A 14,447-nucleotide genomic window follows, 5' to 3' on the forward strand; every position below is an offset into this window, starting at 1 on the left:
AAGAAGACCTAAAACTTAGAACCATGCAAATGCACAATAATATTGTCTTGTTATTATGTTCGGTATTATCATGTTGTAGTATATTATGATATTCCTGATTTGTTTTGAATTTTTATAGTGAGTTATGAATTATATATGTGCATTAGAAAATAAAATTTAAAAACCCGTTGCAGCGCACGGGCATTTGTACTAGCTACTAATTAACGATTTGATTGATGATCTGAGACGTTAACAGAAGAAGGCAGAAGAGCCCTCCAGTCCAAGCGTCTCCCCTCCCCCTTCCTTCCCATTCACTTCTCCTCGCCGTCGTTCCCCACAGCCGCCGCACTCACCCAGCGCCACCGCCACCGCCACCGCCAACGCCAACGCCGACCGACGGCCCCCTCCTCCAGGTGACGCGCGTCTCTGTCGCCCTCCTTCCCCGCGCCCCCCACCCCGGGAGGGGACGTCGCCGGCTGCCCGCCCGCTGGGGTCTGGGGTTCGAGGTACGACCTAGGCTTCCCTCTTAATCCACCGATTTGTTAAGCTCCTATAGCATCCACGGTTTCTCGGAATCACGAATCCTGGATCCGCCCCCGTCCCCTCGTCCCATGCTTGTTTACCTAGGGTTTACTCAACATACAAATCTGCAATCTCAGTGGACGCTCACCTTTAAATTCCACAAGCTGAGAAACAAACAGCAAGCAAACCATACCTAGTGTAGACTTGCGTAGCGTTTCAGGTGTTCATTGCAGTGCGCAAGTCGGTAGGGCAGCTAGTGATCGTGGTCATTTCTGTGAATGCATCATCTGACACACATCCTTGCTGCTTGTTTGCTTCAGGTTCACACATCCTCTACTGCCAACCCTCGCTCGTAAACAAACAGCAACGAAAGAGTAAATGACATGAACTGTACCACTTGACAGCAGCGGCAATGGACCCTAGGAGAGACGCGGCTCAAAGAGCCACGCCACACGTGCCAGCAACTTCGTCTTCCACCGCTCCTCCTCCCCATGTTCCAGAGTACCATGTTCCACCAACTGCCAAGCCTGTCCTCAACTACTCGATCCAGACCGGGGAAGAGTTTGCCCTTGAGTTCATGAGGGACCGCGCTCTATCCCACAAAAACCTGCTCCCTGGCACGTCCGGAGGAGCCGCAGATCAGAATGCCGCCACCGGTTACATGGACTTGAGAGCGATGCTCGCTGCGTCCCACACGGGGTCAGAAGCTGCTCCCGGCATATTCATGATGACGCCTCTTGAAAACCCACGCCAGAAAGAGTCCGACAGAAAACCTGTTGCTCAAATTCAGAATAGAAGCACGCACACGTCAACCAGGTCAGCTCCACGAGCTTTGTCGGGCGATGGCAGTGGTCGGGGCTATGCTTCTTCGGAAGCTTCAGATACGGCCAGGAGGATCAAGTTCTTATGCAGCTTTGGGGGGAAGATCTTGCCCCGGCCTAGCGATGGAAAGCTCAGGTACGCTGGTGGTGAGACGCGTATAGTTCGGATCAGTAAGGATATCTCCTGGGAGGAGCTCAAGCACAAGACAACCGGCATCTTCAACCAGCCCCATGTCATCAAGTACCAGCTCCCTGGTGAAGACCTTGATGCTCTCATCTCGGTGTCGGGCGACGATGATTTGAGGAACATGATGGATGAATTTGACATGATCGAAAGTGAAGTAGGTGCTTCTCAGAAGCTCCGCGTTTTCCTCTTCTCCTCGCTCGATTTTGATGACATGAACCTTGGTAGTATGGATGCTGATTCCGAGATCCAGTATGTTGTTGCTGTCAATGGGATAGATGTGGGATCTGGGAAGCCTTCAAGCGGACATGGTCTAGCAAGCACATCTGGGAGTATGCTGGCTCAGTTCATTAATCTCAATGCTGATGACGAGCCGTCAAACCCAAACCAAGACAGGTCGGATTTTCATGGACAATCTTTGATGCCTTCTGTCACTATGCCAACACCAACACTGCCGAGTTTATCCAGTGATTATACTGCAAATATGCAATCGTACCAAGGGAGTGAAATGCAGTACACTCAGGGTTCTAGCAACAATTTCTATGGCACTGAAAGACACATCTCTTTGCCTTTATCTGTGCCCTCAGATTATGGAGGCACCTTGCAGTATGCGCCATATTCTGGGATTGCGTCGCTAGCAACTTCTGACCAACGGTCTTATCAGGACGGCTTTATGTCGCAGGGCTCTGGAAATGATGCAAAGCAGGTTTCCAAGAACTCGCTGCATCAGAAAAATGAAGTGGACTACTTTCAAACACTAGAGAATTTGAGTGCTCCTGCTCCTCACAACGATCTGTCTGCTTCAAACAGTATGCAGTTGGAGGTGCCCCCTGCTTCTTCAGCTCAAGAAGGCCGGCCATCTTTTCTTCAACCGAGTGACAGTGGAAAGAGCCTAGAGATTCCTATGGCATCAAGGGCTACATCTGCGGCACATGGTTCAGAGTTCAATGAAGATGACCGCCAGTCCTCTGGTGGTGCTTTTGCATCTGGATGCTCTGATTTTGGGTCTGACATGACTGATCATAGTTTCAAGAATTCACAACCTGGTGCCGGGCGGACCTTCCAGTCTGAACGGATCCCTCGGGAGCATGCTGAATCCCTGAACCGGTTGTCAAAATCTGATGATTCAGGCTCTCAGTTTCTAAAACTCCAGTCCCAGTCTATCACAGAGGCTGCTGATTCTGTTGAAGGAGCTGAAAAAACAAATTCAGGGGCTCCATCATTGAACTTGAATGACCCGCCTAGTGATGATTCCCTAGTACAGTTCGAGAAAAACTTTTCTAAAGCTGTACCACAGCCGAGTCAATTTGGTATAATCATTCCTTCAGAAGAATCAGATGCTAAAATGACATCTGCAAATCCTGTGGTTGAACAGCAACAGGTCAGTGAAAAGACTCCGGCGAAAGGCAATCTGAAAGCGAGTACCACCAATAGGAAGCAGCCTGGAAGTGATGCTGCTATGGCACGCCGTGTTAGTTGGGAGGCTCCCAGGGCTGTGCTCCCGAATGATGGTAAGCATGATCCAGCTGTGCCATCGCCAACCAGCACTACTAGAGCTGTTCCAGATGGTGAATCTGCTGCTGCTAACACGGAGAACAGAGATATTTTTGTTGATATCAATGACCGTTTCCCCCCTGATGTTCTTTCTGATTTCTTTGCAAAGGCTAAAGATGCGCAGTCTTCAACTCCTTTTACCGATCCTATCCTTAGCTTGAACATGCCAAACTATGAGCCTAAGAACTGGTCATTCTTCAGAAATCTTGCAAAAGATGAGTTTCCAAGCAGGAACAATGACCAAGGCCTGGCAAAGATTGACGAAGGGGTTTATACACTCGCAGGAGCAAGTAATGATTCAATCAACATGAAGGGTTTGAATCCAAATTCTGATTTTGAAGCTGAGAAGAAGCCAGAGCCTGTGATCACGGTTGCTGATATCAGCAGCATGGTTCCAGCTTACACCCCGTCATATATTGACCATCGCCCAGTGATGGAGAGGAGTGCTGAAGTATTTCAAGTTGACAATCCATATGCACCTATGGGGGATGATACGAGTCCACCTGTTCCAGAGTTTGAGGTATGCATGTTTAATAAAAGTCCATTGTCACTTTGTCGTCGGGGTGTGCTGTAATATTTATGATTATTTGCTTCGCTTCAGGATCCAAAGTTTGAAGAGGATAGAACTGTCGGACAGGTCATGGATGCTACTCTTCGAGATTCGGATTTTGAACACTTGCAGGTATGATGGTTCTGTTTAGGAACAAACTGTTCACATGTTTTCTCTAGTCAGTAGTATCATTCAAGGCAGCGTGACATTGCTCCTGTTTGTTCATTGTTGTCAGCATGATTTGCTATTATTTTTAGTTAGGGTTTTAGAAAGATCAGTGTTTTCTGACTGCATGGTACCTTGAAACCTCAGTCACGTACATGACCAAGGACATGCTGCCAGCAATGCTCATTTAATTCTGTTGAAAGTGGAAACTTTGAAGCTAAAGGAACTATTTTTAACAGATTATCAAGAATGAAGATCTGGAGGAGCTCAGGGAGCTAGGTTCTGGCACTTTTGGAACTGTGTACCATGGGAAATGGAGAGGAACTGATGTGGCCATTAAGCGCATCAAGAAAAGTTGTTTCACAGGCCGATCTTCTGAGCAAGAAAGACTAGTAAGCGCCTGAACCCCCGTCCAATTTGGACTTAAGCATGCTTAGTTTGCTGTCCGCAGTTGCTGAACATTATCCTTGGATGTCCATGAATCAAGTGATCTCATGTACCACAACTGAAATTTAAGCAGAATTCAAACCTTTGGTAATTATGCTCAAAATATTCTGAATTTTCAGGCACAAGAATTCTGGCGAGAAGCTGAGATTCTGTCAAGGCTCCATCACCCAAATGTGGTAGCATTCTACGGCGTGGTGAAGGATGGGCCAGGCGGCACCCTGGCAACTCTGACCGAGTTCATGGTGAACGGTTCTCTTCGGCACGTCCTTCAGCGGAAGGACAAGTAATCTCTTGCATCTGTCCTTGTTTTTTTTTTGGATCTAAAGAATTGTACTAGTAGATAATAGCTAATCGACAATCTCTTGAAAGGTGTCCCGATCTTCGGAAGCGGCTCATCATTGCGATGGACGCGGCGTTTGGGATGGAGTATCTGCACTCGAAGAACATTGTGCATTTCGACCTCAAGTGTGATAACCTGCTGGTTAACCTGAGGGATCATTCACGCCCCATCTGTAAAGTAGGTTTCCAGTTGAATAGCTCTGTTTCTTTCTTGTGTTGCATGGTGGTGAGCAAGTGTGAGTTTTATTGTTCAGGTTGGCGATTTCGGGTTATCCAAGATCAAGAGGAACACGTTGGTGTCGGGTGGTGTGAGGGGCACGCTGCCGTGGATGGCCCCAGAGCTGCTCAACGGTAGCAGCAGCAAGGTGTCGGAGAAGGTAAATGCTGGTGCCGTGCATGTAAATAAACCCTTGTAGTTTGAAGAGAATGGTGATGGAAGTCTGTTTTTGGATGCAGGTGGATGTGTTCTCGTTCGGCATCGTCATGTGGGAGATCCTGACCGGGGAGGAGCCCTACGCCAACATGCACTACGGCGCAATCATAGGTATATATATATGCACCCACCCTCTAGTGGCTAGTGGCTACTGACTGGCTGGCTGACATTGTTTAAACCAACAAACAAACTGTTTTGATTCGTTGTAGGTGGAATCGTGAACAACACACTGAGGCCGCCGGTGCCTGCAAACTGCGACCCGGAGTGGAGGCGGCTGATGGAGCAGTGCTGGTCGCCGGACCCCGGGCAGCGCCCAGCCTTCACGGAGATTGCCGGACGGCTGAGGTCCATGTCGGCGGTGGCCAACCAGGCTGCCAAGGCAGCCGCGGCCGCTGCCAAGTAGGACGGACGACGAAGGCTCTGATGATCTCTTTGGGCTGCGCTGCGGGCTGGGGCTGGGGATGGGGATGGGGATGGGGCGGCTGTGTTGGGTGACGGCGGTGTATTTATTATTCTTACTTATAGAATGTAAAAATATTTGTCAAGTGCGTTCAATATATGTGTAAGATATATACTCGCTAATTATAAGAAAAATTATACATGCCCAAGCATTTGTCCATTTGATGATTGGGTTCCATCATGTCATGTGCGCTTAGAGCATCTCTAACTGCATCACTCAAAGCGAACCCCAAATGTATTTGGGGTGTGTCTAACATTTTTTTGGTTCCCAGCCGCGAGTCCTAAAGGCCCTTTACATCTGGTGCGGCTCAATACGATGTTTGGCACCCGAGGCCATCCTCTGTGGACCACAGGGACGCGTTGGATACAGCGAGAAGCAAGACAGAAAGTTGCAGCTAGGAGGAGGATTGGGAGGCTGACGATGGCCATGAGAAGGAGGTGGAGGAGGCGGTGTCAAATAAAGAGGCAAGGGCCCGAGGAAGACGGAGGCGCAACTAGCGAGCACCAACAACGACGAATACAACAAAGACTACTCGTCGGAGTGGCACAATTTCCTCCGACGCATCGAAAACAAATTGAAGTGCCCACAATTTTGAACCAGCAGCTGAGCTGACCTGAGCGTGTGCGTCGTGCGTGTGAGTAGAAACGAACGGGGTGTTTGTGTTTGTCTGTCGGCCGTCCCCTTCTTCTTGTTCTTGTCGGCCCAGCCCGGCCCATCCCCGCCCGACCCGCAAGAGAGCAAGAGGGAGCCGGCGGAGACAGCCTGGCCCTGGGGAGGCCCTGACCGGAACCGGAAGAGGAGGAAGGCGGCGTCGGGCTTCATCTCCTGCCCGCCGGAATCCCCTCCTCCCCTCCTCCATTGCCATGGCGCGGAGCAACTGGGAGGCCGACAAGATGTGAGTTTCCAATCTCCCCAATCTCCAATTTCTTGTTGGAAATTTGTCGAATCCAATCGACTCCCCATTCGAAATTCAACTCCGCCATGGATGATGCGCACGCAGGCTGGACGTGTACATCTACGACTACCTGGTCAAGCGCAACCTCCACAACTCCGCCAAGGCCTTCATGAACGAGGGCAAGGTCGCCACCGATCCAGTCGGTACTGCCTCTTTCTTTCTTTCTGCTTGTTTTACTTTTCCTCTTTCGACTTTGCTTGCTTCTTTGCACCCCTAATAATAGATAGAGGACACCCTACCCTAGTTTTGCCTGCCGCTGCTAAAATTAAGCAAATCAGTATAGCCAGGAAAATTCAGTTCACCTGCACAGCCGCAGCTAGGGAAATTCTTGTCTCATGATGATGCCTAACGTCTGCCTCTTGTCTCGGGTCATGTGGCGTGCAGCCATCGACGCGCCGGGGGGGTTCCTCTTTGAGTGGTGGTCCATCTTCTGGGACATCTTCGATGCCAGGACCAGGGACAAGCCGCCACAAGGGGCCACCGCCGCTTCTATAGATCTCGTAATGCTCTCTCACTCTATATTCACACCTCACATGTTTTACTTTTATAATCGTCATGTTTCCTAGGTTTTCCCTGTATTGCTGGTTAGCTTACTACTGCTAATCAACACCTTAATGCCCATTTCTCTAGGTCACACACACAAAATAAGTTAGACGCCACGGCTGCTCATTCGCTTCTTATAAAAACCAATTCAATGAACATATCCATGTAGAGAACAGGAATTCAGCTATGCAGAGGCTGGGTGTAATTCTTACCGAAAAAAATCTGAAATTCGATAGGGGCAGCACAAATAGCTTGCTTCACCGCAACCGCATAAGAAACCAAGAGCAAGGGGGGGACCTTGAGTTTCCTAAGTCGAGATCAAATACAGGCGAGTGCCCGAGAGCGAGGGATAGCAGAGGTAGAAACATAGCGGATGAGAGCAATTGAGAGGGATTCCTTGCTGGTGGCCATCAGGACCAAATCTGTAGCCGCAGTGCACTCCAGATGAATCGGGAAATTAATCCAAGTGATTGACTGTCTGTTCCCCTTCTAGAGTAATTCGTAGTGTGCTGCATCGGTGAGGATGGGTAAAGAGTAAATGCCCGTGGAACATTATGAGCCTTCAAGCTTGAGTTACCGCATGATAGAAACTTAGAAAGGCACCGTCTTGAATGTCCGGTTACTGCATGATACTAAGCGCTGGATCAGAGGGTAGTAGTGACGAGGACCAGTCAGAAGGCATCCTAATTTCATGTAGTGCACATCAAATTTTGTCACGTGAAGAGAAAAAAAGGTAGTGGGAATCATCTGTTGCTGCATGTGTAAATGAATGACCCTAGAATTGAAATCCGACGGATAAGAATAATTGGGGTGATGTGGATGCAACATGTTTAAATGCATTTTAGTGGGGATGAACTTTATAGATATTATAGATACCTAGACTGTATACAAGCTCATGCTAACTAATCTGTGATAGTACAAAACTGATTGGATGCTACTATGGTAGAGACATATTGACCTTAGAATGGAAAAAAAAGTCCCCAAAATGATGCGTAAAAATATAGAAATGGAATGTTGCATGCATATTGTGCAAACTAAGACTGACCAGTGGGGTGTGACTATCTGTCTAGTTGCACTAGCACTGAAATGGGCAGAGCGTGCCACCATCTTTTTCTATCTGTGAATGCATTATCTGCATTCTGTGCACCCTGTCTAATGGCATGTTGAGCTACACATGTTGTTTACGCTGTATTTACGAAATCCTTGTGGTGCATCAGATGAAGTCAAGGGAACAACAGATGAGAATCCAACTATTACAACAGCAGAACGCCCACCTGCAGAGAAGAGATCCAAATCATCCGTCCGTTAACGGTGCTATGAACAACTCTGATGTATCGGCATTTCTGGTTTCAAAAATGATGGAAGAAAGAACAAGGAATCATGGCCCCATGGACTCAGAGGCATCACAGCAGCTCTTAGAGGCGAATAAGATGGCTCTTCTCAAGTCAGCAGCAGCTAATCAGACTGGGTAGGGTTATTTTTTTATTAGCAATTCATTTTCGTACATGAACCAAACAATTTGTGTGGTGCTGATTAAGCTTCTGTCCATTCAGGCCGCTTCAGGGTAGCTCGGTCAATATGTCAGCTCTGCAGCAGATGCAGGCGAGAAATCAACAAGTTGTAATGCATACTGCCCCTCTATAACTCGTTTCTTTTCACAGTTTCTCTACCTGTTACTGTTTCTTGGTCGTTAATCCTAATATTCTGTTCAACTATTTTCAAGGACATCAAAGGTGATGGTGCTATGCCACAACGAACAATGCCTACAGACCCTTCTGCATTATACGCAGCAGGGATGATGCAACCAAAATCTGGATTAGTTGCTTCTGGTGAGTAATGTCTTGATATCATATAATTACTGATGTTCATTGTGTTTCTTGATGTAGAGAAAATGTTATGCTGTTGGAGATCTACTATGTAGGATACTCTAGTGAAAGTGGGCTCATGAGACTTATTACCTTTTTACCCATTAGTACCTTTTTGGCTGTTTGTGGCCATTATTCTCAGATTCATACTCGACAGTTTCCTACTTTAGATGTGAGCATGTAACTAGTTGTTAACTCTTGTTCATTGCACATTAAACTTAGGGCAAAGAAACTGTAATTAAATTGGCTGAGACTTGTAAGGCAATGACAAACAGAGTTTCAGTAAATTACTAGAAAATTATTATTCTAATTCGTTTTGGTCCACATAGGACTAAATCAAGGAGTTGGGAGTGTACCACTGAAAGGCTGGCCGCTAACAGTGAGTTTGCTGACATCCATTTTCTACGCTTGTTTTACTTTTCTTTTTGAAAGCTTACATATTTTGTTGTTTGCTTAAGGTCCCAGGTATGGATCAACTGCGGTCAAATTTAGGCGCACAGAAGCAGTTGATGCCATCCCCAAACCAATTTCAACTTTTATCACCACAACAGCAATTAATTGCTCAAGCACAAACACAGAATGACCTTGCTAGAATGGGTTCGCCAGCTCCATCTGGTTCCCCAAAGATTCGGGCAGATGAACAGGAATATTTGATTAAGGTCAGTATGTAAAGGTTTCTGAGAAACCTGATATACGAAATGTCCAATATAAACCTGACAATGATATCAAACTATAATTGACTGTACATATATTAGATGAAAATGGCCCAGATGCAGCAGTCAGGTCAACGGATGATGGAATTGCAACAGCAGCAGCAGCATCATCTGCAACAACAACAACAACAGCAACATCAACAACAACAGCAGCAGCAGCAGCAGCAGATGCAACAGGTGTCCTGAATAATTATCTTTAGATGTTTCTTAAGTTTTCTAGCTCCATATATGCAATAGTTAAGCATGTCCATTATTGTTGATGTACAGAATACTAGAAAACGGAAGCCAACTTCTTCTGGGGCTGCTAATAGTACAGGCACAGGAAATACCGTTGGGCCTTCTCCGCCCTCAACTCCATCAACACATACTCCTGGTGGTGGAATACCAGTAGCTAGCAACGCGAACATTGCGCAAAAGAATTCAATGGTTTGCGGCACGGATGGGACCAGTGGATTTGCTTCATCCTCAAATCAGATGGTACTATTATTATATGTACTGCTCTTCTGTTGTTAGTTTTCAGCTGTTAGTAGGTCGTGCTCAAATAATTTCTGTCATCGACAGGACAACTTGGATAGTTTCGTTGATTTTGATGACAATGTTGATTCATTTTTGTCAAATGATGATGGAGACGGGCGAGACATATTTGCTGCAATGAAGAAAGGCCCCTCAGAGCAGGAGTCTCTAAAGAGTAAGTAGTTAAAATCTTTTGAGCTGTGCTGTAAATTTCCTTGGAAAAATAATATAATTAGAAACCATCAATTCTTTTCCAGGTCTTTCTTTGACTGAGGTTGGTAATAATCGCACAAGCAACAACAAGGTTGTTTGCTGTCATTTCTCTACAGACGGGAAGTTACTTGCCAGTGCCGGTCATGAAAAAAAGGTAAGCTGTGTAAACTCACAAGTATATTCGATGGAGATCAACAATTTCTCCTGTAAGTTTCTTGCTTGTTCCAGAGTGTTCAAATAATTAGCAAACAGTTTTTTTTTCTTGCAAGAATATGAGATTTTTGTAAGGACAATTTACCTATATACTGGCGCTAGATTCCATAACTGCACTACGAACTTTAATGTTGAATGTTTCCAGTAAGAAATTTTATTAGTATCATATTTGTTTTTTCCTCTTGGATATACGATATTACCCTTTCATGCACAGTTATTTGCAAAATGATGTTGACATGCAATTTTCTTATTGCTTTGTCTTTCTACGTGACTTGGGATAGAAATTGGGGCATTATAAAGCACTTTATAATTTCTTATATGTGGAAGTTTCTATGATGTTGTAGCTCTTCCTCTGGAATATGGATAATTTTAGCATGGACACCAAAGCAGAAGAGCATACAAACTTTATAACGGACATAAGATTCAGGCCAAATTCAACTCAGTTGGCTACATCATCTTCTGATGGAACTGTTCGATTATGGAACGCTGTTGAAGTAATTTCCTTCTACTCATTTTAATATGTGTTTCTCTTAAGTAATTCTTACTTTTCTATAGTTGCTACTTAGTTCTGTCCTTCTGCTGCATTTCACTGTCTATTATTGTCGCAAGGATGTAAATTTTGTGCTCTATGGTTATGGCAACGAGACCACTGCAAACTTGAGATACCTCCTATGGATATTAATGATTTATTAGTTTTCAAGGAATTAGGATATGTGCTACTCTGTAACGTAAGATTTCTGAAGAATGCCAGATATATATAGGGGAGGTTTCTAGTGTGATCTTAGCTTCTGTGCTAACTGCTAACATGCAACTTATGGCTTGTCCGGTTATCCCTATGGATGAGATTTAGATGGTTCTAATTCAGTAAGACGAGGAAGCACATGAATAACTTCTCAACCCATGGGCTGGCTATTCATTCATGTGTCTCTTACAAGCTAATAAAAGTATGATGGTGCATCATAATATTTGGTACATCAAATATTGTTCTAAGGCCCATGTAAGATAATACGTGTCAGGACACAAATAGCACTGGATAGTTTGCTTAGATATCTATATGGAAGTGCCAATCTCGTAGATAACTTGCAAGCTCTCATTTGCTGACACGAAAAGGCAGCATCTTTGCCTCTTTTTTTTTTTTAATTTCAGCAAGTGCCACATTTCTGAGCTCCTTAGAAAAATGATATCTTAAATGCAAAGCTCCTAACTGAAGATCTAAGACTTGCCCGATGATTCAATGCATGTGGGTAGTTGCGAAATGTGAACTATATTTCTGTAATCTGAAATAATACTGCGACATGACATCATTTCTTAGATATTTTCCTTTATATGCAGTTTTTTCTGATACACATCATTGCTGATTTTCTTACGAAGGGGGTTTCAGCCAGACTGAACTTGAAAACATGTAGGTTTAGTATATGGTTGATTGATCTGCGAATTATTTCTATTCTATATCACAAGAAACCAAACTCTATGCATTCATCCACTAACTGCTTGCACATATGATGGCGTGGCTGTTTTTTTTTTGTGACCATACTTTGCAAATCCATAATTTTTTGGTTTTGCAGCGAACCGGCGCTTTACAGACTTTCCACGGGCACACTTCCCATGTGACTTCGGTAGACTTCCACCCAAAACTAACGGAGGTCCTCTGCTCATGCGATGACAACGGAGAGCTCCGGTTCTGGACGGTCGGTCAGACCGCACCTTCACGTGTCACCAGGGTTTGTCTTGAGGGCCTCAACCTCTGCTTACTTTTGCAGTTTTGCAAATTATCAGTGATATACTTGTTACATGAATAAATATACAGGTCAAACAGGGCGGTACTGGTAGGGTGAGGTTCCAGCCTCGGATGGGGCAGCTCCTTGCGGTGGCTGCTGGGAACACGGTGAACATCATCGATATCGAGAAGGACACGAGTCTGCATTCGCAGCCAAAGGTAAGGAATCGCAGGCAAGATGGGATGCTTGGCCTTTATTTGCGACGGGAGGTGATTTTTATATATTTACTTATGAACCATTGTTTCTGTGTGTAGGTCCACTCGGGCGAGGTGAACTGCATCTGCTGGGATGAGAGCGGCGAGTACCTGGCGTCGGCGAGCCAGGACAGCGTGAAGGTGTGGTCAGCGGCATCAGGCGTGTGCGTTCACGAGCTGCGGTCCCATGGGAACCAGTACCAGTCTTGTATATTCCACCCTCGATACCCGAAGGTGTTGATTGTGGGCGGTTATCAGGTAAACCAATAGCCAGTTCCCTGGGGAAAAAAGCCAGTTTGGCAGTAGAAAGTGGTGATCTGACTAGACTTTTGGTGATTGGATGCAGACGATGGAGCTGTGGAGTCTGTCGGACAACCAGAGGAACGTGGTGGCGGCGCATGAGGGGCTTATCGCGGCGCTGGCGCACTCCCTGTCCACGGGGTTGGTGGCCTCTGCCAGCCACGACAGGTCCGTGAAGGTGTGGAAGTAGATGGAAAGACCGGACCGAGCATTTGTGTTTCTGGGGGTACGTGATGAGAGGTTAGACGCATGTACGTACGATACATAGAGGAGTTAAGAATGTGTAATTAAACTGTGGCGACTGGATCAATCAATTTTAGTGGAAGAAACTGTGCTATAGTACTAGTATATATTTAATTAATTGAATGGGAAAGGAAGTTTGAAGAAAGAAGAAGAAGAAGAAGAAGAAGAAGAAGAAATCAGTAAATTTGAATTGGTGCATTCATTTTGGTGCATGTGCAACCGAAACTAGTACTCTAGCAGCACTAGATTTATTATACAAGGAAGTATCATCACGAGTCTGCCGTCTCCGGTGCTGGTGCTGCTGCCGGGCTGACGAAGACGCCGCCACGGAGCCGATGGTGAAGGTGCGGATGCGACCGTGGCCGTGGTAGCAGTGGCGCAGAGTCTGGGGCGGCGACGGCGGAGTCTGAATCCGGGGCGGCGGCGATGGCGGCGGAGGTGGTGGTGGGTTCGTCGATGCTCATGATCCCGATGCCGTTGGACCCTGCACAGGCGCCGGTGCAGGAGAGGTGGCACACGATGCCCCACCCGTTGCAGTTGGCCCGGCACACGTCGTGGCAGTTGGCGCCCGTGCCTTCGCCCAGCAGCGCCGTCGCCGGTGAAACGAGAAGCAGCAGCAGCAACAACGTCGTCGTCGTGGCCGCGCACAGCCTGCTCGTCGCTGCCATTGTTGGTACGTTGTTGCTCAATGTTACGCTAGCTCTATGGACTTCTCCACCCACCTATTTATATAATATATGCATGCGTGCTTTTCTTTATTTGGGAAAGAAACGGGTGAATGAATGAATGAACGGACCAACGCAACGTCCGGACCTTCTCAGAGGAAGCGCTATGGCACGGTTTAATCGTTCCTCTTAAATTTCACGCGTTCCTACACCAATAAACGCGACCAATTAATTATGCACCGTCGTCACCTCCTTGAATTAGCAAGCCAAGAGAGAGAAACCGAGTTTCTTTAGGCCTGGTTTTGATATACTAAAATTTTCGTGGAGATTAGTATGGATAGTATTTTTGGAGTGTTTAATTTCCAGTAGACTGACATGTCATAGTTTTTCGTGGGCCGGGATTGAGGTTGGTTTCGTGTGTTAGCGTATGTAATATGGTACGTGTATATGTACGGAGTAGTACTCCGACTATACACGTACATCTCATGTACTGCCACGTAGGGGGCTTTTCCCTACTCTATATAACACGCAATGGATGACCCGAAAGGGTACACATCGTTACACCAAAACCAACATGGTATCAGAGCGGGTCTCTTCCCTCTAGCTGCCCAAAAACCTTAGCCGCCGCCAGCTCTGCCGCCGCCGCCGCCCCTCGCTGCTGCCGCCGCACCTGTTGCCACCGCCAATAAACACACATGCCGCCGCCGCAGCCATTGTCTGCCGCTGCCGCTGCCGCTACACCAACAAATCTATAAACCTAGCCGCCGCCGCTGCACTTGTTGCTGTCGCCGCCGCCTA

General features: G+C 46.5%; 2 protein-coding genes across 3 annotated transcripts; both read left to right on the forward strand.

Moving 5' to 3' along the window:
* Positions 1-793: 793 nt before the first annotated feature.
* On the forward strand, positions 794-5,634 carry LOC124704706. The gene is made up of 9 exons (XM_047236976.1): positions 794-3,580; positions 3,662-3,742; positions 4,015-4,167; positions 4,342-4,505; positions 4,592-4,739; positions 4,816-4,938; positions 5,018-5,105; positions 5,204-5,440; positions 5,472-5,634. The coding sequence occupies exons 1-8, from the start codon at positions 914-916 to the stop codon at positions 5,395-5,397; spliced, it is 3,618 nt and encodes a 1,205-aa protein (XP_047092932.1). The 5' UTR covers positions 794-913; the 3' UTR covers positions 5,398-5,440; positions 5,472-5,634.
* A 612-nt stretch (positions 5,635-6,246) lies between these two features.
* LOC124704707 (transcriptional corepressor LEUNIG_HOMOLOG-like) lies at positions 6,247-13,102 on the forward strand. Of its 2 annotated transcripts, none has more exons than XM_047236977.1 (17): positions 6,247-6,349; positions 6,455-6,552; positions 6,794-6,909; positions 8,170-8,420; positions 8,506-8,572; positions 8,676-8,781; positions 9,147-9,196; positions 9,276-9,476; positions 9,573-9,707; positions 9,798-10,007; positions 10,092-10,218; positions 10,301-10,410; positions 10,814-10,963; positions 12,035-12,190; positions 12,277-12,405; positions 12,502-12,699; positions 12,788-13,102. In XM_047236977.1, exons 1-17 carry the CDS (start codon positions 6,318-6,320, stop codon positions 12,929-12,931), a joined length of 2,280 nt encoding a protein of 759 aa, XP_047092933.1. In that variant the 5' UTR covers positions 6,247-6,317; the 3' UTR covers positions 12,932-13,102. The 2 variants fall into 2 exon arrangements, with proteins under 2 accessions (XP_047092933.1, XP_047092934.1); XM_047236978.1 differs by having other exon boundaries at positions 8,506-8,569.
* Positions 13,103-14,447: the final 1,345 nt, after the last annotated feature.

The sequence above is a fragment of the Lolium rigidum genome, chromosome 3 (assembly GCF_022539505.1).
Source record: "Lolium rigidum isolate FL_2022 chromosome 3, APGP_CSIRO_Lrig_0.1, whole genome shotgun sequence".
Taxonomy (NCBI): domain Eukaryota; kingdom Viridiplantae; phylum Streptophyta; class Magnoliopsida; order Poales; family Poaceae; genus Lolium; species Lolium rigidum.